The sequence below is a fragment of the Perca flavescens genome, chromosome 17 (genome assembly GCF_004354835.1).
Source record: "Perca flavescens isolate YP-PL-M2 chromosome 17, PFLA_1.0, whole genome shotgun sequence".
NCBI classification, from domain to species: Eukaryota; Metazoa; Chordata; class Actinopteri; order Perciformes; family Percidae; genus Perca; species Perca flavescens.
The window spans coordinates 7,895,391-7,920,068 of NC_041347.1; the positions used below are offsets into that span (position 1 = coordinate 7,895,391).

The 24,678-nt window shown below is 42.2% G+C and overlaps 1 protein-coding gene across 1 annotated transcript in view; it reads right to left on the reverse strand.

The window, feature by feature from the left end:
* Window positions 1-24,678, reverse strand: part of gbf1 (golgi brefeldin A resistant guanine nucleotide exchange factor 1) — a 144,273-nt gene that overhangs the window by 19,568 nt on the left and 100,027 nt on the right. The window contains exons 21-34 of the mRNA XM_028604177.1: window positions 23,246-23,328; window positions 22,500-22,736; window positions 21,927-22,020; window positions 20,508-20,684; window positions 20,316-20,380; window positions 18,918-19,041; window positions 18,284-18,355; window positions 17,980-18,074; window positions 16,215-16,368; window positions 12,376-12,601; window positions 11,103-11,260; window positions 10,580-10,829; window positions 4,248-4,456; window positions 2,778-2,928 (exon numbers count right to left, since the gene is read on the reverse strand). Of these exons, the coding sequence (XP_028459978.1) occupies window positions 2,778-2,928; window positions 4,248-4,456; window positions 10,580-10,829; window positions 11,103-11,260; window positions 12,376-12,601; window positions 16,215-16,368; window positions 17,980-18,074; window positions 18,284-18,355; window positions 18,918-19,041; window positions 20,316-20,380; window positions 20,508-20,684; window positions 21,927-22,020; window positions 22,500-22,736; window positions 23,246-23,328 (2,095 nt within the window). The remainder of the gene's footprint in view (window positions 1-2,777; window positions 2,929-4,247; window positions 4,457-10,579; window positions 10,830-11,102; window positions 11,261-12,375; window positions 12,602-16,214; window positions 16,369-17,979; window positions 18,075-18,283; window positions 18,356-18,917; window positions 19,042-20,315; window positions 20,381-20,507; window positions 20,685-21,926; window positions 22,021-22,499; window positions 22,737-23,245; window positions 23,329-24,678) is intronic.

Here is a 24,678-nt window from a genome sequence, read left to right on the forward strand (position 1 = left end):
TGGTATTACCCTGGCCTCCAGCACTGCTGTCAGAAATCTAGGAGTTATTTTTGATCAGGATATATCCTTCAACGCCCACTTAAAACAAACCTCAACAATAGCCTTTTTCCATCTTCGTAACATTGCCAAAATTAGGAATATCCTGTCTCAAAACGATGCTGAAAAACTAGTCCATGCATTCGTTACTTCTAGACTAGATTACTGCAATTCCTTATTATCAGGTTGCCCAAATAAGTCCCTTAAGACTCTCCAACTGATCCAGAATGCTGCAGCACGTGTTCTGACGAGAACTAAGAGAAGAGATCATATTTCTCCTGTATTAGCTTCTCTGCATTGGCTTCAAGTGAAATCGAGGATCGAATTTAAAATCCTCCTCCTGACTTACAAAGCTCTAAATGGTCAAGCACCATCATACTTAGAAGAGCTCATAGTACCTCATTGTCCCACTAGAGCACTGCGCTCCCGGAATGCGGGGCTACTTATGGTTCCTAGAGTCTCTGGAAGTAGACTGGGGGCCAGGGCCTTCAGCTATCAGGCTCCAGTATTGTGGAACCAGCTCCCAGTCTGGGTTCGAGGAGCAGACACCGTCACCACATTTAAGAGTAAACTGAAAACCCTCCTCTTTGATAAAGCTTATAGTTAGGGAACGAGGAGTTGAAGCGTCCACCTAACCCGGCCCACTGCTTCTCCTCGTAGTCATCAGTTTTATATACTGTATAATTAATAATCTAGCGAGAGTAGAGGGAGGCAGGCCAGTACAGCCCGATCCGGTTGGGGAGAGTTCTAGCCCGACCAGGCACCTCTCTTTAACCTGCCTCTCTTAAGTTATGCTATTCAATTCTAGACTGCCGGGGAGGCTGTTCCTCCCTAAGACACACTGAGCTGCTCTCTCATCTCTACTTGTTACTTTTGTATGCATCCGGTCCCCGAAATGCTTGTTACTAACCTAGCTCTGGGGAGTTTACTCCCCGGAGTCCTTATGTTTCTACTTCGCAGAGCTATGCTCTGCGATTCTCTGCATTTCCCGGCCGCATCCTGCTGCGTCCTGCTGCACCTGCCGCACCCACGCTCTGCAGTGCCACGTTACATCCCGCAACGCCCTGCTGTGATGTTCCTATGCACAGAATAGTCAGGATCCGGTATAGGAGATTGCACTACTCAGTATGACACGATGTGCCCTGCTATGACATGAACTTCCACGATAACCTTCGAAGTCACTGTGACTTCTAATGTGACTGTTATCACCACTGTTCATCACGCCCCCAACCGGCCCGTCAGACACCGCCTACCAAGAGTCTGGGTCTGCCGAGGTTTCTTCCTAAAAGGGAGTTTTTTCTTGCCACTGTCGCAATAGCCACTGCAAATGCTTGCTCTTGAGGGAATTACTGTAATTGTTGGGGTTTTGGAATTTATAGAGTGTGGTCTAGACCTACTCTATCTGTAAAGTTACTCGAGATAACTTTTGTTATGAATTGATACTATAAATAAAATGGAATTGAATTGAACTTATGTTCTTGTTTATGAGGTTCAGTTTTGAACACCTACTACAGAGTAATTCAGATGTTCATAATATTTTTGTAGAAATTACCCTGGTGTATAATTTGCACTGTTTGACCCTGAAAGATGCAGACAGGGACAGACCTTTCAAGGCAGAGGCAGAATAATCCTCTGAGGTCTGGCGAGACAAAGGCAGTCTACCCTTTGTTCTCTAGAAAGGGGAGATGTGGTATTAATGCATGTTATATGGGTAGGAACCTTTAAGGCTATTGGTGTAGTAGGGGGGACATGTTTTAGGGACGGAAGGGCACTTCAATGTGGTTACTCAAAGCGGTTACGGCCAGATAACAGTGAACAGCGAATCATGCTCGTTATTCATCAATAACACAACACTCTACATCTGAGCTACTGGGCATGTGCGAGTGCAATCAAAGATAGTAGTGAAGAAGAAGATGAAAAGAGGTCTCACTCTGTAGCTAAAACAGAAACCAGGTGAAAAGAGGATCTGCAGCAGTGAGAGAGAGCTGTGCAGTACAACAAAAATATGGTGTTTTTTGAAAATTAAACCATGTAAACCTATTCTGGTATAACCTTAAAATACGTGAACCTGAAAATGAGCATAATATGGGCGCTTTAATGTATGTAAGAAACTATCAATTAATTATCAATTCATTTTGTCAAATGAAATCGTATGAGGTGCAATTCCAGTGAAAGGTTTCTCCATAAGCTCTTGTGCATGAGTCATCATAAAGCAGAAACCGTTTTAAAAGACAAACTACGTAGCTTGTCAACGCGAGAGCACTAACGAGTTTATTTTTAAATGACAAAATATCTCTTTCATTTCAAAATGTTTTTAATGGTTTCAAAACAATATGCTGACTAAACTTTGACATATACCAGTCTGTGATTATCCACTCAACCTCTGATCTTAACTATTAGTCAAAGTAAATCAGTTATGCTTTTTTTTTTTTTTTTACTCAGAAATTAGGTATAATTTCATATAAATGAGGTTTGTTGACCATACATTCCAAGAAAAGGTGTAAAACTCATGGTAACAAGTTGTTGTTAGTGTTGTGACAAAAACGTTTTTAAAAAGTGTCAAAAGCATTGAAAAAAAACAACAAAAAACGTCTAAAACAAAAAAGTGTTGATTTTGACCGGGGAGGACAACAAGTTCATTGACGTTGGGAAGACAACACAAAGCTTCATTAAGGTACTATTTCCAAGAACCTTTGTAGTGGGCTGCCTGAGCTGGTCTATCTTGTGATATCTGGACCTACCTTGCAGCAGTGGGCACCAGCAGCTGGTCCACAGAGTCTGGGAGTCGGCCTCAATCTTCCTCCCTGCAGCCTCCCGGTGGCGCTGCTCCTCTGCCCAGGAGCTGTAGATGCTGGCAGCCCGCGTGTGCAGAGTGTGCATCAGGTCTAACAGCTGGACACGCACACGCACACGCACACACACACACACACACACACACACACACGCTTTACTATCTAGAGTAGAAATCTAAATGCCAAGCGTGGGAGGATGGCACAGTCAAGTGAAGCTAAATGAATACTGGGTCAAGATGGAGACAATTACTGAAGTCATATTAGATCCAATCAGGTAACAGGCATTATGCTGTAGATGATGGACATTAAATGATGGAGCTGTAACTTTTGACTTCTTTAAGGTATTAGCTCTCAATCAATGAAGTTTGCAAACTATATGGATCAAATTCTAAAAAGATGCAGAATTCCAGATCACTCTTTACTGTCATTATAATTTCTATTAAAGACTGAGGCTCATTAATATGCAGCCTTTCAGGTGAGTCACTAATAACTTAAGATTATTATTTTAAGCAGTTGGAAACTCTGGATAATAGCAGAAACAGAATAAAAATACATTTATAACTAATCTATAACTATAAAGAGAGGAATCTGTGTGTGTGTGTGTGTGTGTGTGTGTGTGTGTGTGTGTGTGTGTGTGTGTGTGTGTGTGTGTGTGTGTGTGTGTGTGTGTGTGTGTGTGTGTGTGTGTGCGTGTGCGTGTCTGTCATTTGAATATCTCAAGAACCGTTCATCGGGTGGGCAGTGTTAAATTTGGATCAATTTAGCCAGATGGTGGCGCTATGACAATGAACTTTTCGTTTTGGCCTGTAACTTAGGAACCTTAAGTCTCAGGAACAAACTTGTTTTCCTGGATTCTGTGGGTCCTGACGCATCTATCCATGTAAGCCACACCTATTTGCATCTAGATTGATTTCCCTCTATTTTGAATTGTATCCAAATCTGACTAACTAATAAGCTAGGTAGCTCTGTCTATCTGTGTATGTATGCATGTACGACTGTCCTTCACATATCTCAAGAAAAGTTCATCCAATCGACTTCACACTTAGGTGTATTGCTGAGGACCCAAGGGAGTACTGTGTCAAAGTCGATCGAATGAGCAGTTCTCAAAAACGCTGCAAGCTGCGCTTCTGGGGGCCAAGCAATCTGACCGCCCCTGACAACGCTGTCTTTGTTTCCACATGACTGCTGTGGGGAAAGCTTCACTATGCAACATTTTCATTTTGGTCAGAATATAAAGCTACAAATGCTCTCAATGTCCATGTGGGAGCCAAAGCCATGGTTTCCCACAATCCCCTTGTCCTAAAGCACTGTTTACCCAGCCACTGAAAAGACAGCTAGAGGGGGTGTGTGACTTGCTGCGCTCAAATCAACAGAAGTTAGAATGGTCGAGAGTGCTGTTGTACTTACATCCTGACTAACCTGTAATGACACCGTGTGGTAGCTGGCCGGGACACCCTCGTCCTCTTCCTCGTCGCTGTGGGAACGTGACGGACGCTGGCTGGCCGCCCGGCTGCCACCTCGCCTCTGGCCACCACCCCCCTCCTTGTCCCTTCCCCCGGCCTTCTTTCTCATCCGGGACTTGGAGGAGTCATACTTGTGGCTCTTCTTCTTATCGTGGTTGCGGTAACCTGAGGAAGCAAATTATTAAAGAAGGAGAAAGTCTCTTATTTAGAATCTCAAACTAGAGGTAGAGGTTTTTCATTGTCCACTTGAGGTGTTAAGACTGACCCATGAATGTGCATTGAGCGCTAGAACTACGGTACTGACCGTTCAAGATCAGACACAATTTGAGAATTTACATTTACATTTTTTCTAGCGCTCCAAAAGTACATCACAGTGTCTCTTTTGATGTTCATGTTCCCAAAGATGCGTTGACTGAGTTGAGGTCTGTTGATTTGACAGTACAATAGACGGGATTATACTAAGAGGAGGTTGTTAACAAATCTCTTGAGGAGGCGACCGAGGTGGTTGAGTCAACAAAGCATGTGACTTTGGCACTGGAGTGTCCTCCCAACAGTCAACATTGTTTTCGCTTAACCGTGACAACAATTGTTTCCTAAACGTAACGTAAAAGTAGTTTTAGTTGTCTGAAATGATCAAAACCTTAATAACAGTGATGTCAGGTCAGACATCCAGATACATAATTTTTGTAACAATCATGGGAGACAATGATAAACAATGTTGTAGTTAGTTGGGAGGACTTGTTTAATAGCAGTGAAGGAGAAGACAGATGTTTGTTCACCTGGGAGTCAATGCAGTATTCTCCGAAACGGGAGGCGTACTAAGAAAATAATCTGTGAATAAGCAAGAAGTAGTAGATAAGAAGAGGAGAGCGGAAGTAAAGGAAAGCAGGCTGCCTGGCAACAGTAGTAAAGACATTCATGATACTGACGTAAATACATACCGCGAAACATTACATTTATCTACTCTAACCATTAACATGACTGTCGTTTATCTCCAAATCAAAATGACTGTCTGCCTCTAACACTAACAACACTCTTTCTGAATGCTTCTTCTTTTCCCAGTGTGGGGTTTCTTTCTGACGACATATTTAAGGCTGTCTGACTCTCTGTGTTCTGTACATAAATAATCATACAGATGTTTGTAGAGGCGAGCCTGCTCGGCCACTCTTCCCAGCTGACCGTGTTGAACTGAAAGCGCAGCGCGCACTGAGTTACAAAAATTCAGAGGTGCACACGGCTACGCGCCACGTCAACTTGCGGAGCCTTCAGGCTTAAGGACAGCATTTTATGGCTCTCGCCCTTGGTGCTGGGAGCACAACGGCTACCATAAACCTAGCTTCATACTCCTAGATGGTCTTGAGAATGTGATGTAGAGTACAGCTGCTGAACTTGCCTGGATAAAATACACTATAGCACGTTTGCGTATAGCAATCTGTAGCATAAGCCTATAGAAACCCTATGATCGACCTGCCTACAGTGCTGCTGTGCCAATCCTCCTACATCACACTGATGCTGTAGCATCATTGCAAAAACCTGTGAAATGTTGCGCGCCAAAGTATAAATCAGACTTCTCTTTTAGACTGACTGAAGCACTGAAAAAGACTCCATAATGGTTAATGACAAACATCAAACAAAATATGTTCACTACACACCATTCTTACTGGTAATGAGCCACGCCCCTGAGTTAAGTGGTTTGGGCCATTATCATTCCACAAAAGCTTGTCATGAACGGATCACACCCTGGATGGCCTGATGCTCCAAACAACCACCGAGCTATGGGCCATTTCCAAAAAGTTTTCAATTTATCTTGAAACCATCCTTAACAAAAAGATATCAGGTCAGACCACAAAAGCTCAATAGGGCATAACAAAAATTGTTTGGTTCTGGTTGGTTGTCAGTTGAGGTCATGAGTTGATAGGGAATTTATTTTATTTTTCATTTTAGCTTGTTTGTAAAAAGTCGCTATTTGCAGAGTAGAGCTGTGATTGCACAGCGCGGTGGACGAGAGTGGACAGGGCAGACGGAAATATCGGTTTCTACATGTTTCTGCCTTTACAACAGGTACAGTGGGGGAAATAAGTATTTGACCCCTTGCTGATTTTGCAGGTTTGCCCACTTACAAAGAATGCAAAAATCTACAATTTTAATCATATGTACATTCTAACAGTGAAAGACAGAATCCCAAAGAAAATTCCAGAAAATCACATCATATGAATTTATTAAAATTGATAACCATCTGATGAGGAAAAACAAGTATTTGACCCCCTGGACAAACAGCAAGTATTCTGGCTCCTACAAGCCAGTTAGTCTTTCTTTAAGACACAGCCCCAATCCGAACCAATTATCTACATCAAATACACCTGCCTCACCTCGTTACCTGTATAAAAGACACCTGTCAACACCCAAACAACCAGCATCCAACATCACCACGATGGGCAAGACCAAAGAGCTTTCTACGGACATCAGGGACAAGATTGCTGATCTGCACAAGGCTGGGATGGGCTACAAGAGAATCGGAAAGCAACTTGGAGAGAAAAGATCAACTGTCGGTGCAGTTATCAGGAAATGGAAGAAGCACCACACCACCGCCAACCTCCCTCGGTCTGGGCCTCCACACAAGATCTTGCCTTGTGGGGTGTCCCTGATCATGCGAACGGTGAGGAATCATCCCAAAACCACAAGGGGGAACTGATGAATCAACTGAAGGCAGCTGGGACCACAGTTACAAAAGAAACGGGTTGGTAACACACTACGCCGTCATGGATTGAAATCCTGCAGCGCACGCAAAAGGTCCCCCTGCTCAAGAAGAAACATGTACAGGCCCGCATGAAGTTCGCCATTCACCACCTGGACGACTCAGAAGAGGCCTGGAAGAAGGTGATGTGGTCAGATGAGACCAAAATAGAACTTTTTGGCCTCAACTCAACTCGTCGTGTTTGGAGGGCAAAGAACACCGAGTACAACCCAAAGAACACCATCCCCACCGTCAAGCATGGTGGTGGCAACATCATGCTTTGGGGGTGCTTTTCAGCCAAGGGGACGGGACAACTCCATCGTATTGAGGGGAGGATGGACGGGGCCATGTATCGTGGAATTCTGGACCGACATCTCCTTCCCTCAGTGAGTGAGCTGAAGATGGGTCGAGGATGGGTGTTTCAGCACGACAACGATCCTAAGCACACCGCCAAAGCAACAAAAGAGTGGCTGAAGAAGAAGCACATCAAGGTTCTGGAGTGGCCTAGCCAGTCTCCAGACCTGAATCTGATTGAAAATCTTTGGAGGGAGCTTAAAATTCGCGTTGCCAGGCGACAACCTCGGAACCTGAATGATTTGGAGGCTGTCTGCAGGGAGGAGTGGGCCAACATCCCTGCCGAACTGTGCACAAACCTTGTCACCAACTATAAAAACCGTTTGACATCTGTGCTGGCCAATAATGGCTTTTCTACAAAATATTAACATGCTGTTTGTCCAGGGGGTCAAATACTTGTTTTTCCTCATCAGATGGTTATCAATTTTAATAAATTCATATGATGTGATTTTCTGGAATTTTCTTTGGGATTCTGTCTTTCACTGTTAGAATGTACATATGATTACAATTGTAGATTTTTGCATTCTTTGTAAGTGGGCAAACCTGCAAAATCAGCAAGGGGTCAAATACTTATTTCCCCCACTGTAGGTGGGTATACTGTATTGACCTTTTAATCATGGAGGGTTTATTGTAAGCTACTTACAGTAACGAGTGTAGCGTTAGTTCATCTGCGCCAGCAAATAATGTATAATCTGCATCGTTTCCAATCAGTTACATGTGCTGCATGAAGTAACGCACACACATCGGCACTGCTGTGTGTGTGTGTGTGTGTGTGTGTGTGTGTGTGTGTGTGTGTGCAGAATCCCGTCTATCTTCCATAATGCAACGCTTGTATTGTGTTGTGCAGTTGTCATTAGCTTCACTGCTCCTTTGAGCCACAGGGACTTGCTGTAACGTTAGAGCACTCTAAAGGGTGTCTACCTTTCATTTGATTGCGTTTGTTAGCTACGTTGCCATCCTCTTGAACGACATTAAACACAACAGTTGAGTGGTTTCATCTGCCCTGTTTAACGTGTTGAAGCTCTCCGGCGGCGCAGTAGCGCTGTAGCTGGCCAGTGAGGGCTGCTTGAAGGAGCCGTCCGCACGCCGCCGCTGCTGCTGCTGCTGCTGCTGCTGCTGCTGCTGCTGCTGCTGCTGCTGCTGCTGCTGCTGCTGCTGCCTGGACACGGCAACAGTGCCAGACATCAGACAACAGACATCGGGTCTTCTTCCAGCATTGCTGGAGGACAACAGGCATCTTGTATCGCAAGAGTGCTGTACAAAAATGTAATTATAGTTCGCCTCAAACTTTTTATTTGTGTATTTATTTAATTCATATCATTTATTCCCCAAGCTCATAAAATAAATTTGGGTGGCACATAAATTGACAGGGTCAGTCGGAAACCGGAACCAAACAATTATTTTTGTTAGGCCTACAGTAAGGTTTTGCACTTTCTATTAGTATCTAGTACAGATTAGCGCCATGCCTCAGCCCAGTGCTTTGATCAACCCATGGCTTTTGTTTGCCTGTGTAAAGCTCTGTTGACAGCATGTATCCGATGACCTGAAGCATTAGGAGGAAATGAATAGGTCATCAGCTATGTCAAAGCACAAGTGCACCACTGCCATTTCTCAACCTTACTCCCTGTCATACTGTAGATCACAAACCGCACAAGGAGGGATGAATGGAAAAAAGTGGAGGAGGGGGTTTTAGGGGCAGATGACAAGAAGGTTAAAGGGCAGAGAGGAGAGGAAATTTGGGGGGTGGGGGACAAAGCAGACTGAAGGCACAGGGTTGCTATTACAAACCTGTCAGGTTGTATGATTTTTAACTTTATCTCTGGAGTGAATCAGTCACCATGGAGTTTACAGGTTATGTAGATATTAAATAACTAGTTTGAATTAAAAGTTTCTGTACGCTGCTACAACATTTGACTTATAGAACAGTCTTTCTCAAACAGTTGTCTGGCCTGGAAAAGACTATATTTTTAGGGATTAGAGAGAGAATGAAAAACCTTTGTGAAATGTACCTCATCCCAACTGGGTTTCCTTTGTAACTGAGAAGTATCATATCTTGTGTAAATGCAAGATCAAACGTACATTATGTTCAAGTTAATTTTGTTGTTACACTCTGATAGACTTCCTCAACAATTCCTTTATCCGAATAACTAATGTTGAACTTTAATCCTGCTGGGGAGCATTGTTTTGTCATTATTGTTATTGTATGTCCAAAGCATGTCAAGGCAACGCAATCTGAATATGAATTAAGTCCCCTAATAAAAGGGGCACGCACCTAGTTGTATATTAGGATAAGTTTTCTTGTTGTAACAGTTGTATTATGAGTTCTGTGGCTCTGGATGAGCTTTGTTAAGTCTGACAAATAACCATGATGACATCATAACCTCATATCATTTTTAGTCTTTATAGACAAATTCAAACTTTGGCTCACAGGCGAAGTGAACACTGCCCAGTCAACAGACTTGTGGCTACACAACTATTTCTGATCATCTTAGGGAAGTTTCATGTCATCTCCTCTCTCCTCTCACTTATCACTGCCAACTACACATTCACTTACTAACTGCACCATACACACTCTCACATACACATACATCTATATTACAGCCCATACTGTATACACTGACCTATAGAGTATTCATATTTATACCACTGTCTATATTGTACATAGCTTAGCATATTCATACTAAGGTTAATACAGTTAATATTGATCATACTGTATGTAGTGTATTCATACCACTTACTTTTATTCCACATTATGTTTATTCTATATTTAATTGTGTGAATTGATTACATTACTCTGCACTTCACAGCTTTTTACTTTTTTTCTGGTTCTATGCTAAACTGCATTTTGTTGTCTTAGTACCTGTACTCTGTGCAATGAAAAAAAAATCGAATGTAATCTAATCTTTTTAGGGGGGAGGACTGCAGACTGAAGGCACAGGGTTGCTACTATAAACCTGTCAGGTTGTATGATTTCTAACTTTATCTCTGGAGTGAATCAGTCACCACTGAGTTTAGAGGCTAAGTAGATATTACAATTGTAGTTTGAATTAAAAGTTTCTATAACAACATTTGACTTTTAGAGCAGTCTTTCTCAAATAGTTGTCTGGCCTGGATAAGACTATATTACTAATTTAAGTACTTAGTGAATCTAGTCTTTTAAATAGCTCCTATGAAATTTAAATTGTTTTTCAATGTCTCACCTCCGTTGAGGCTGGCCTCCACAAACACTCTTATAGCTCGAACACACAGCTCGAAGTTGTCCGGGGTGACGTGGGCGGCATCCCGGACGATGAACGACAGCGTTTCCACACACTTGATGAGAGATTTGGTGTCGTGCTGGCCCAGGTCCTGGCCCAGCGTCAGACTGTACTGGTTGACCAGCGGGTGATTCAACTGAGCTTTAGAGTTCACAGGAGGGGTCTTACTCATCTCCAGGTCATCTTTCCCAACCTGGGAAACAATACAAATCACATGAATACAAATATGCATCCCAAGTTCATCAAACAACTATACAAACAACACGTATTTCTTATGTTAGAGCACCAAATTGGTTTTTATGAGAATCTGAAGATGTGACTGAGGATGTTATACAGAGTGTGTATGTATGTGTGTGTGTGTGTGTGTGTGTGTGTGTGTGTGTGTGTGTGTGTGTGTGTGTGTGTGTGTGTGTGTGTGAGAGAGAGAGTGTGTGTATGTGTGTGTGTGAGAGTGTGTGTTGCTGACCACTAGCCATCCACTGCTTGCTACGTCCACATCTGTTGCTGAGCGAGGGATCCTGGTCTTGCTGTGCTCGGTGTAGACCCCGGAGTCAGACGTGTAGCCACGCTCTGAACTCACTTCACTAAGATGAGGAGACGGCAGCTCGCTATCTGACTGGGCTCCTAGAGACACAAAGCACACACATATATATTCTCTTTTTCTTGACAAAAATTTGGGTCAAAACGAAATGTCACTACTTTCTGTTTTTTAAACAGCTTTCTTGTGCTCAAAAACAACTTTTACAACAATAGCTTTAAAGCAATCTGCTAATTTCACAATTCCAAGGCATTTTACAAATCCATTAAAAAACTACAATGATGATCCTTTCGCATTCATGTGGTAGTATTTTGCTTTGAACTGCTTTGAGGGATGAGAAGAAGTGAAATGTAAACTTAAAAGAAGAAGTCAAACCATGTAAAATATGAACAGCATTGCATTAACAAACATGTGAGGAACAGGAAGGACCACGCACTTAAGGGGAAACACTACAGACAACAACTTTTTTTTCATGTTGAGGTTTTGGGCTCTTAGGTTCCATTTATTTTGCTACACATTGTCTATTTGAGTCTGAAGATTTCTCATAAATTCCCCAAAAGTTAGCATTACCGTCGGTCAGGGATCATGGAAAGTGAAACTTAAATCTGTCGTCATGGGGTGGTTGGATTTATTAAAAGCTTCACAGTTTTAGAACGTTGCAGCGGTCTGAACCGGCCTGGAGGCTCAACGAGAGCCCGCAAGCACGGTATATGGTGGAGCGACCTCTGGAGTGACTGAAGAGAGCGAGCGTATTAAAACAAAGCAGTGAATCAGAGAAATAAAACGTGTTTTTGCTGTTTCATCACTAGAAATGCAGCTGTAGCAAATATCTCACTATCACCAATGTTATCCACATTCATACAAGTGATAAATCCAGCTACAAAAAAAGCCTGAAAGTCAGAAGGTAGGACAGTCGTTGCTGTGTAGGTGATACACCGTCGTCTCGTCACATTGGCAAACTGGCAGCTGTCAGAATGTTGCAGACCGATGCGTTGCAAGTAGTTGCTAGTTTACACTTGTCTCGTCCAGAATCTTTGGTCTGAACTGGGCATCCACTTCTAGAGTTTAAGACATAAAGCCGTACCATATAACCATTTGCTTTAAATTTAGACTGGTTGTGGAGGTTTTACACCCAAAACCATGTGTCAAACCATGTGTAATGTTTAATATGTGCTCATTAGTGTAGAAAGAGATACTGAACCTGTGTCGCTGTCCGGTGTGTTAGAGGTGAGCTGGAAGGAGGCAGGAGGTTTCACCCCGGCTCCGATGCACTCCAGCAGAGAGAAGAGCGTGAACCAGTCGTTTGTACAGTGGATGTTGGCTGCGTTGGTCTTCAGCAGCTCATGGAGGCCATAGGCCACCTCCCTGCTGACCCGGGCCAGGACGGGGGGCTTCATCATCAGAAGGAGACGCAGTGAGAGGAGAACCTGTGGGGCCACATGAGACAGAAGATCAGCCCTGCAATACAAATATGGTGATCTTGCTGTAGTGTGGTATATTGGCTCCATAGCACCCCCTTCAAAATTTCAAAGAAGTAGCCCCTGCAGTGTGTTTCTCCGCGATGTATGACATTTGGTAAGTAATGATATGTATCATGACCAGACCAACAAAAAAGCTAATTGGAGCCATAGCCTAAATTCAACAGGAAGTCAGCCATTTTTTATTTACTTTGTATTTTGTTGGACCATTTGCAGGCGGTGTACTTTAACGCACTCCTCCTGAACCAGATTGACTTCAAAATTGGTCAGTACAATCTAGAGACCTTGCCAAACCTAAATTGCGAAGCTTTTGTGGTTATGTCTAACGATGTGGGTATGGCAAGGTGGCAAATTCACATGTTACGCCACAAAACAGGAAGTGGCTGCAAAACATCGTATCCATCCCCCTTTGCCGGGGAGTGTGAGGGCCCGTTTATCGCTGCTTGCAGCTTTCACTTCTTGTAGGATCTTGTACATTCTTTAATTCTACCTTCCTTTCAGTGCATTTATAAAACAAATACAAGTACATTTGAAAAAGCAAAAATATCGGAGCAGCCTTCGGTTATGGTCTCATGACACATAATAGCATTATATATATATATATATATATATATATATATATATATATATATATATATATATATATATATATACACCATTGCAGTTTGCTTTGATTTTCTTTTCGATGACTAATATACAAGCACGGATAACCTGGTTTCAACATCAGCTCAGCTGAAAACCAGCTGGTGAGGTGAAACAAAACAATTACTCAACACTAAATTGAACTGATATTCTATCATTCCAACAAAATTTTGTCAGAAAAAATATCAAATTCAAACATTTTTATTCACATTTCCTACTACATTCTCCTTTACATTTTTGTCTTTATTAACTTAGTATATTTTAACGCCCAGTCATGTTTGCGGTATTTTCATGAACAAATGTCTTGACGTCCATCTAGAATATTCCTGTCTGTCCACCGGTCACATCATTTGATTTTAAATGGCATGTGACTGAATGAAAAAGATAGATCCCCACTTTAATGACTCATGAACATTTTAACAATCATTTAAAAAGAATTCAGTAAACTTGATCCTATGTTGTATTAAGAGGTCAAGCTGTTTTTTTTACATACAAACAATACAAACCAACAAAAAACAAACACCAAAAACGATGTGGAGATGCCTAGCTGATTAGTGAGTATTAGATGATGGGGTTTAATGTGGGTCAGGTCAGCATTACATTTCTCTCCTTATCAGAACACATCTCACACAGTCTCTGTTTAGACACAATGGAGGAGTTTTCATGATATGAGTTCAGACAGTGTTCTCACTGGGAAAGTAGGGCGGACATCTAGTGCAATCCAGTGCAATAAGAATTACCTTTGAAAGCCTTATTATATTATACTGTAGGTCATCAATGTGAACATGATAGCATGACTCATCCCTATCGTCAGTGACCCCCCCGACTTAAATGACTGATGTAAGATTAGCTTGGAAATGTTTTGAGATCAAAGCAGAACACCACCTGAACAGTTTGAATGTGTCCCATTTACGTGTGTTGTGCCATTAAAGGATACCTCTGTTAGAAGAAAAGGCTTATTGCACATTTGTCTGTCACTAAACCAATAATGTCTTAGTCCTACTCTCTTTGTGGCAGCAGGACAGTGTAAGGGGGAATTGAGTCATAATAAACTTCAGTGTGTGTTCATGGAACATGTGCAACAGCGTGGCCCATTTATCAAGCACTCATGTAGACTTGAAGGATGGCTTTATAAGGTTTGTACTGTAGCTTGTACCGGTGTTGTAGTCAAAACCACCTAAACCGAGAACAAGTCATCACCAAGACCAGAGTGTATCGAGACCGAGACAAGACCAAGACCAGACCAGTGCAAGTCCCGGACTTTATGCCATGATAAAATATGGAACATGTTATTATAATTGATCTAGGAGATCCACATTCCCATTAAAAAACACCCACTGAAAACTAATTAAGATTCTTCCTCATTCACCTCTTTCATTGCCATACGTGTACCATGAGAAATGCCTCGATACAATAATCACGAAGTAAACCACGCCTCTTTATTATCATAAAACACTGTATTTTTATCTTAAATGAACATAAAACTGACAATTACCATCACCACCATAGACCTTAGGACCTTAGCTAATGTTAGCAATTAATTGCAATTAAACAAAATAACGATGACTTAAAAAACATTGCGATTAAACAATTATTAAAAAATTGTTACAGGCCTAGCCGAGACTGAGTCAAAATGAGAGACAATCATGAGAAAAAAAAGAATCCTGAAAATGATTGATACCTGATGATTGAGGTATGTGACGCAGCCGAAGCGTTTACCAGGCGACTAATGTTAATGGCTATTCTAGATGGATTTTAAATTAAACTAATACCTGTTTTCTGAACAAATGTGCTTCACTAATGGTTTTGTTTTGAAGGGGGAAGTTGCTTTAGAAAAAGAGCATATAGTGCTGGACTCGGTCAAGACCAACTAGAATGTTTGGCGAGTCCAATGGCCGAGTCAAGTCTAAATACCAAGACAAGTCCGAGACAGTAGAAGCCGTCTCTAGTCCGGACTCAAGTCCCAGTCCGGACTCTAGTGCTACAGGCCTGTCCTTTGCTGCAGGGGCTGCCTGCTTTATATTTAAAAGATTTTATCCAGACAATCACTTTAAGAAGTCGGCTTTAAAGCCCTGCATTTCAGCCCGAGCCCGACGGGGCCCGACTTATATATGCCACTCGGGCCGGGCTTTGGACCACTTTTCACATCAAAATTCACACACTGGCTGGTATCAGGCCGACATTAGGCTCCTCCTTTATGTTTTAATTAATTTAATATACAAACTACACAAAATAAACTATGGGGTTGGTGATTTCAAAAACAAAGATAGAAAGAGGTTTTACAATTTATCACACTGACACAAAGACAGCTCACGGACACGTGACTTCAAACTTCTGGATTTTTTACTGCTAACAAACGTTTAAACAACATTTTGATATGCCTGAAGTGTTTTATATTTATGGAGCTTACTGTAAATGTTGATTTAAGAGGCTAAATTGATCAATCAAACAAACTACTCAATGTCGGCTGCTGTCGTCACTTTAAAAAACAAAAACATTACTTTAACAAACAATTTTCTTTTTCAAACTTTTTCTAAATTAACAAAACAAGATATAATTACTTTGCCATTATAAACAAAACTGAACTATGGGCTATAGGCTGTGTATTGGGAGGAAAAAAAAAACAACAAAAAAGACACAGGCTACAGTTGGCCTCGGGCCAAAAATTCTGATAAGCTATAGGTCAAGGCTCGGGCCGGGCTAGGGCCAACATTTTAAGCCCGTGCAGGGCTCTAGTCAGTGTGCTGGTCAAGGACATCAACAAGACATATGTCTATAGACCAACGCCAACCAGCTGTTTGGATTTAGGCTGACCTTTCAGTCTGCTGACCTGAGATGATGATCTCAGCCTTGGCTGCAGTGTTTGTGTCCCGGTGTGTGTGTGTGTGTGTGTGTGTGTGTGTGAGTGTGTATGGTGTACCTGACAGCTAACGTCTTCTCGTCGTAGCAGGCGGATGGCAAGTCGAAGGAGTCCCACCACAGCCCTCTCCACCAGGAAGCAGCTCTCGTTGGGGTGGACGCAGAGATGGCAGAGATGGTCTCGCACTGTCTGCCACACACATGATACACGGTCTCTGCACGCACGCACACACGCACGCACACACGCACACACGCACACACACACACACACACACACACACACACACACACACACACACACACACACACACACACACACACACACACACACACACACACACACACACACACACACACACACACACACACACACACGCACGCACGCACACACACACACACACACACACACACACACACACACACACACACACACACACACACACACACACACACACACACACACACACACACACACACACACACACGCGCACACACGCACACGCGCACACACGCGCACACGCACACACGCACACACGCACACACGCACACACACACACACACACACACACACACACACACACACACACACGTTCATTGTGTTAGAAATAACTAAGGCGGGCACCCGGGTAGCTCAGCTGCTAGAGCGTGTGCCCATGTGTAGAAATCCGACCTGTGGCTCTCTCCCCCCTTTCATATCTATACTGTCTGAGGATTAAGGAAATGCCCAAAAAATAACAAGACAATTCATGTGACAGTGATGTGGGGCTGCACCATATGAAGAAAATATCTTATTGTGATTATTTTGACTGATATTGCGATTCATGATATTGGAGGGAATGATCATTTTCGTATCATTTTTTAAATTGATAAGGGTGTGATTTTTGCGAGGACCTATACCAAACAAAGGCTTTTTCTATAGTCTGTGAGATAATATTGGTAGGCCGGGGCGTCTCTGCAGCACCACAATACCATTGTGGATGGTTTGACACATATTTTGTCTCCCCCCTGTGATTTGGATATTGCACTAGTCCATACTGCGATTTTGATAAAATTGTGATACATTTTGCAGCCCTACTGTGAAGTAGAGCTTAGATCGGGTCCAAAAAAATCAAGCCCGACCCTACCTGAGCCCGTGCACGTTGTGTCCGAGCCCGGCCTGGCCCGACACACTAACTGGAATTATGAGCCCAAGTCAGATTTAAACCCAACATTTTTTTAATACGTGGGCCGTTATAACGGATGTTCTCAACTACAATTCAGAGTAGTTTGAACTACAGAAATCTGTTTAGAATTATCTTAATGAATAATGCAACAAGAACGAAGCATGTAAACTGAGCTGTTCGTTTATTCAGACTGGAATGGATCGCAAATGGATCCTAATTAAGAAACATTAGACCCTCTCCTCAGCCGAATATTGTGGGTAACAGATCAAGGAAGCAACATAATCAAAACCCTAGAACCATATAGGAGACTTTCTTGTCTCGATCACCTAATTAATAGTGTCCTTCGCCACGGTCTGCATGCCAACGCACTGGCCGACGACAACGGTGCTGCAGTTGGGGGAGACACAATTTAGCCCAGTTTACCAAGTCAGTGCAGGAGATAGGCTACACCCAGAGCTACGGGAGAAGTTGGAAAGGCATATAGCTTGCTCCCCACCGAATAAGGTGGGAAAAGTAATGATTATTGATGATGCTTGATCAAGGGCCCGGCCCGGCCCGAGGAGAGCGGTGGAGAACATCGGCCCGGCCCGGCCCGGCAGTCGGGCTCAGGCAGAGAATGTAAACTCTACTGTGAAGGTATTATTGACAGATTCTCCTTCCTACCGGTTCTCCAGAATGATCCGCAGCAACATCTCCAAGCAGAAGGCAGCATCCTCTTCATCATACGTCTCTTCATCTGGGGTGACCGATATCAGAGCCTGAAGAGGAGAATGGGGGTTGTTTTTGTTGTCTGTGTGACTGACTGAACCGAGATGTAAATGCCATTGGATACATTTATCCAAACTAGCCAACAAGCACGTTGGACAAAAACTTCTACCCCTGCAGTTAAAATCAATACACAGTAAGACAATTATGAGCTGCAAACTGTATAGGTTGACAAGAAATGTTGGTAAGAAATAATAATAACCTTCATTAGCTCCTGCAGAGACTCCAGCTGTAAAAATTTACTCTCTGTGATCAGCTTTTCGGGGTCACATTGCTAGAAAGAGAGAAACAGAAAGGTGTTGTTGACACACTTTATACAGTGAAAGCTATCTGAATGGGTGATGTCACTGTAGAATATAGAATATAATGCAGTCATTAAAACAAACCACAATCAATGCTTTATTGAAAAATATAAAGCAATGCTTTAATTCATGGGTTAGCTATGAAGTTTCCTGGAAAGAAAAACGTTAAGTCAAGTTTCCGTCTTGTGGAGAAAAGTTATCCTGTCTATCAAACAGATATCGTAAATGGTGGTTTTAGCCAGAAGCTTTGAAACTACTCGAGGGCTGATAGACTGATAAATACGGGCAAAGTATATAGTGAAGAAAATCATTTCTGGTTGAGTTTAGGAAAGCAAGAAACTGGCGAAACCACTAAAACTATTCTGCATTAAGATAAGAGTGATGATGCAGCAAGAAACATGAGGCCTCTAATAATAACTATCTATGGCTATTACAAAGTAATTAATGTGCATGTGAATACCCTGATATAACACATATGTTTTATTATACTACATCATAAATCATAACTTGAGATGGTGCTGAACTGAGTAGTACCTTTATGCATAGGATGGCAGCCTGCTTGGCCTCTTGGTTTTCCGTGGAGGGTCCTCTGAGTCCCGACTGCTCGGCTCCACTTAACGTCAACCAGTTGACAAAACTCAACACTGCCGACTCCCCCCTGACATGCAACAAAGGACACATTCAAGATGGACTTCTGGCATCTTGGTCTGGTTTTATAAAATACATTTGTCCTTATCACAGAAAGATGTTCTCTCTAAAGAGTGCTTTATGAAAACTAGAGATGGCCCAATACCATTTTTTGCTTCCCGATACCGATTCCGATACCTGAACTTGTGTATCGCCCGATACAGAGTACCGATCCGATACCAGTGTGTCATATATTTTATTATGTTTTAGAAGCTGTATACTACTATCCCTGTATGGATGTGATATGATTTCTAGCTTTCCAGTTTGACAGTCAGTTATAACGGAAGAAGAACATAAATAATTTACTTTAACGTAGATTTTCTTTAGGGCTTTATTACTTGGTATCGGATCGGTGCATAAACTCCAGTACTTCCCGATACCGATACCAGCGTTTTAGGCAGTATCGGAGCCTATCGGTATCGGAACATCTCTAATGAAAACATTTGAAAGGAACATGGCTGGAGTGATAACACACCAGTGGTGGAATGTAACTAAGTACATTTACTCCAGTACTATACTTCAGTCCAAATGTTGAGGTACTTGTACTTTACTTGAGTGTTTTCTTTTCATGCCACTTTCTACTTCTCCTCCGCTACATTTCAGAGAGAAATATTGGACTTGTTACTCCACTACATTCATCTGTTACAGCTTTAGTTACTAGTTACTTTAGTTACTCCACTACATTCATCTGTTACAGCTTTAGTTACTAGTTACTTTAGTTACTCCACTACATTCATCTGTTACAGCTTTAGTTACTAGTTACTTTAGTTACTCCACTACATTCATCTGTTACAGCTTTAGTTACTAGTTACTTTACACATTCAGATTTCTGCACACAGAACACATGTAGTTAATAAAATCTGATGTTTGATTCTAAAGTAAACTAGCCGACAATATAACGAGTCAGCCTACAAGTCCAGCTGAGATGATGAGACCATTAAACACACAACTGGTTGGATCCTTTACTCTTTCTACAATGGGAGAATACTTTAACTACATTTTTCTCATGGTACTTACAGACTTTTACTGAAGTAACATTTTCCACGCAGGACTATTACTTGTAACAGAGTATTTGTACAGTGTGGTATTAGTACTTTTACTTAAGTAAAACGATCTGAATACTACTTCCAGCGCTGTAACACACACATGACTGTAGCTATATTTGGAAAAATATCACACTGGGATACCTTGCCAACATTTTCCTATTAGCTTCTAATGTAAATATATCAACAGATTTGTGCATACCGATTTGACGGCGTTTCCTCTCTTTGAAGAGAAATTTTCCCATTTGGCTCCACGAAATCCTCCACCTGAGGCAACAAGCATAACAGTGAACAGTAGATGGCAGCAGATCGACGAGATCCCACAGACTGTATCTGCAGTGTTATCAACAAGCATACATCATCCAATCACTGTTTAGAGTTTAGGAGTCCTGACCTCCACCATGGCTTTGGGCAGCAGCTCGGCTCTGAACAGCTGTAGCATGGAGTCCATGATGTTCTTCCAGCCCTCCCTCAGGATGTTGCCGTGCCGATGAGCGAGGTCAAACACCGTCTTGGCTGCTGTCTGTGCCTTATTATTGCTGCCAAACACTGTAGGAAGGTTTTCCACAGACTGCACAGGGAGGGGACACGGATATTGTATTCACACGTCTTTACGAGAACATTTTGTTTACATACACTACATCATTACTTTCATTCATTTACAGTAGACGTTAGTTACATAGATCATCTGTATTGTCCCAGGAGGAGCCTGAACATTAGCATGTCTAGAAATGGCTCCCCAAGTATTTACTGCCATTATCGGGTGTAAACTGTAAATTGGCATTTCAACACAGGCTTGTACAGCTGAAAGAGGTTTTGCTGCATCAGCATTTGGGAAAAAGGCCTGTAACAGTGATTCTAAAGTACAGGCAACCTTTTACAAAGAACTGATTAATTCATTCAAATTTAACAACAATTTATTTTAGTCTTTTGCCATTTAAGTACGTTTCTATTTTACTACAATAAAACCTTTTTTAATAAGAAACCTGAGCTTTGTATAGGTAATGGTCCTTTTTTATGTAAGAACATACATAAATGCTTTAACAATATAAGGTACAGAAAAAAAAAACGAAGGGCAACTTCTTTCATAGTTTGTGGCCCTATGTGTTTTTCGGCAGTCTCACTCTCTTGGAATTCTCACTTTTAAATCCACGCACGCACGCACGCACGCACACACACACACACACACACACACACACACACACACACACACACACACACACACACACACACACACACACACACACACACACACACACACACACACACACACACACACACACACACACACACACACACACACACACACACACACACAAGGTGTGTGCATTGCTTGTTTCTACCATATATGTTTGATTATTTTTTGAGCTTCACACACCTAGGGATTGGGTTTAGAGAAGGAGAAGGTATAATAATGTACTGGTTTTTCGAAAATATAAAACATTTATATATACACATAAATAAAGATGTGTTGTGTATTTATGCCACATGAAGTAAGTGCAGCATTTATATCAATATTACACCAAATTAAATGAAAGACAACATATTCAATCTTTCAGAGGAGGATGTAACCGTTATCAGATTTTTAAACATATGGGCTCAAACTGTAATCCAAACAATTAATTATTCTAACCTCATGATGTTCACCACTGTGTCTTTTTGTGGTACAGGATAGGATCCTGTCTTGTAGTTTATGTGAAATAAATAACATTTTACTGCACTATGTTCACATGTGAAGAATGAGGTTGGATGTCCATACTCTATATTGGTAAAACAAACTGGACGTCGTTAGCACAAGATGAAAGGGCCTCACCTCACTGCTCAGGGTGGTGAACTTGCAGAGGGAGATAATCAAATTGTCAAAAACGTCACTGAAGCCATAGTGAGCTGCTATCATTGCGCATTTCCTGCAATGACAGAAACACATGTGAGTTTACACCTTAAAACCTCACAGAACACCTAAAAGCCAATAACATAAATCCACCCAACTTAAATCTCAGACGCTCACTTCTCAGACCAATCAGCAATGACACAACTTAAACACTCATAAGAAAGTCCTAAACTATTCAAACCAGCCATTGTGGATATAAAAGTAGTCATGTTTCATCAACAGCGTAGATTTTTCTATGGATACTTAAGAAATGTGACCATGCTTCCAGTAGAGCCAAGGCGTTAGAAGCAGAGACCAATGACAGCCTAGGTGTGTTCATCTTATCAGGATCAGTTAAATACAGTACGGTTAAACTGGCAACGTAGGAGATATGAAGGCTGTTAATATGGCTGTAAAAAGGTAAATGGACAGCACTTATATACCTTTGCAGACAAAGACACACACACATGCGCACACACACACGCACACACACGTGTGACTGTTTTGAACGTCTACCTGAAGCCAGTGATGGCCTTCTGGATGATGTTGTCGTCCAGGCTCTTGTCAAAGACGTAGGAGAGGGCAGCGATGGTTGGGCCCCAGGTCATGGTGAACAGGTCATGGTCGTAGCTGCCGGCCGGCAGGTGGAGGAAGAGGCCTTCAGGTGTGGCGCCGCGGTGGAGCAACACACTCCATACATAGTTGTCCTTCACTAACCCGGTCTGCTCATCTGGCATCACGATCTCCTCGTTCCTACAGAGGAAAACCATCGCAGCTCTAACACCAGCTCATTCATGTCAGCTAATAAATCAAGGCTCTGGAAAAAGCTAGTAGGGGAACCTTTCTCAAATCGTATTAATAGATTATTTGTCCTTACATTGAGCAATACAAACATTGTTTGTCTAAACACAAGCAGTCGTAAAAGAACTTGCCTTTGGCAAAAGTTTGAATCAGGAACAATCTGATCAAAGGATAAATAACAGGATTGTGAATCTGACAGCTTTTAGGACTTGACAGCAGAGCTGAAAAAATTTGTCTATTAATGGATTGGCACAAAATGTATCTGCACTACTGGGATAATCCATTAATCATTTGTCATTTATCTAGCTAAATTGCCCAACATTCTTCAATTCCAGATTGTCCAAGATGAAGGAGTGTGGCTTTCCTCGGTTTTATAGAATAATAATATAATAATAGTCTGAGTTTTGGACTGTTGATTGGATAAAACAAACAATCTTAAAGGTTGTGTGATGGCAGCTTACTTGATAGCATTGTAGATATCCTCCAACATGTCCTGGTCAAAGTCTTTGTTTCCATTTACCCCCTTCAGATTTTTCTTGAATTGCTGTTTAAATAAAACACAGTGCAGTTAGCTGTGGAATAATCTGCATTTTTTTCCTTGGCAAAAACTTTATTCAAACACCTCACAGGGAAAAATGGACTGCCATTTCTCCACCATTAATGTGTCAGTCAGTGCATCTCAACACGGGAGCTTATCTCAGACACCCAAGCCTCTGGCATTCAGTGCTTCGTTCACTGTGCATCCAGCAACCAACAATTAAAAGGGCTTTGTGTGGAAACACACTCACTATGTGTTACTTAATCTGCTTTAGTTGCAGCGTTAGGAAAACAGGGATTAGAGCCAAGAGCCTCCTGTAAATAAACATAACCACCCTGTGATGACTGACGCCCTCAAGGCTCGGCTTTATGTCTCGACTACACATGGTCAGTGCTACTGGCAGGTAAGAGGAGGGGAAACAGGAGCTTCTCTGCAGGGACACACAGAGAAATAAACACCGGCAGAGAGAGCCAGAGAAAGCAGAAAGCTACCGAGGACCAGATCTCTATGATCTATTTCTATCTTTCATGCTTATATCAGAGAGCAGCTCTGGGAGCAGCCACTGGTAAACACACAGGCTGCGAAATAAAGCAGTATGCTGTATTTTACGGATAAAAATGAAGATTATACAATTGACCTTACCTGTACCTCACTGACCACATGTCATCTCATTGTCAGATCCTTGGGAATAGGATCTGATTTACACACAGTGATGCTAGGCATAGTTTTCCCATTTCAAAAATAACCCCAATGCCAACACATGCTGCGGTGGATACTACACATTGCAAGCTGCTAAGTAACTGAAGTGGGAGGCGTCATTTTTATTGGCCGTCTCCAAACTATTGTTGTGGAAGCCTCTGCCTGTTGTCTGAGCCTGGAGGTCAACAGGCCTTCTTCATCGCAACCGCAACTGACCTTTTGGGAATGTGAAGGGATAATTTAAACAACATACAACACCAGCTGTGTGATGAGCTGTATGACTCGCCTCAAGAAAGATCATTTCTACAAAGTATGTGTACATAAAAGAGAGCCAAGCAAGTGCTTGCTATTGTTTGTCAGTGAGAGTGGCCCACCCACAAACTGTCCACAAGCTGCCCCGGAGACTCTGTTTAGTCTTCAGCCACTGTCAATCAAAGACAGAAAAAACACAGACAGAGACAGCAGATGAAGAGAGAGACCGCTCCCCCCCCTCCCCCCCGGCCTGTTTAGGATGAGTTCACCTCTCAGACGGACCACCACTGCCTACAGCTGTTGGCTTTCTGAGCCACCAAGCTGCACCAGTGCAAATGCTGGTCCTCACAGAGGGAATGCCATACCATCAGACACAGAGGCGTGCCCCAGGGAAAGAGAAAATAC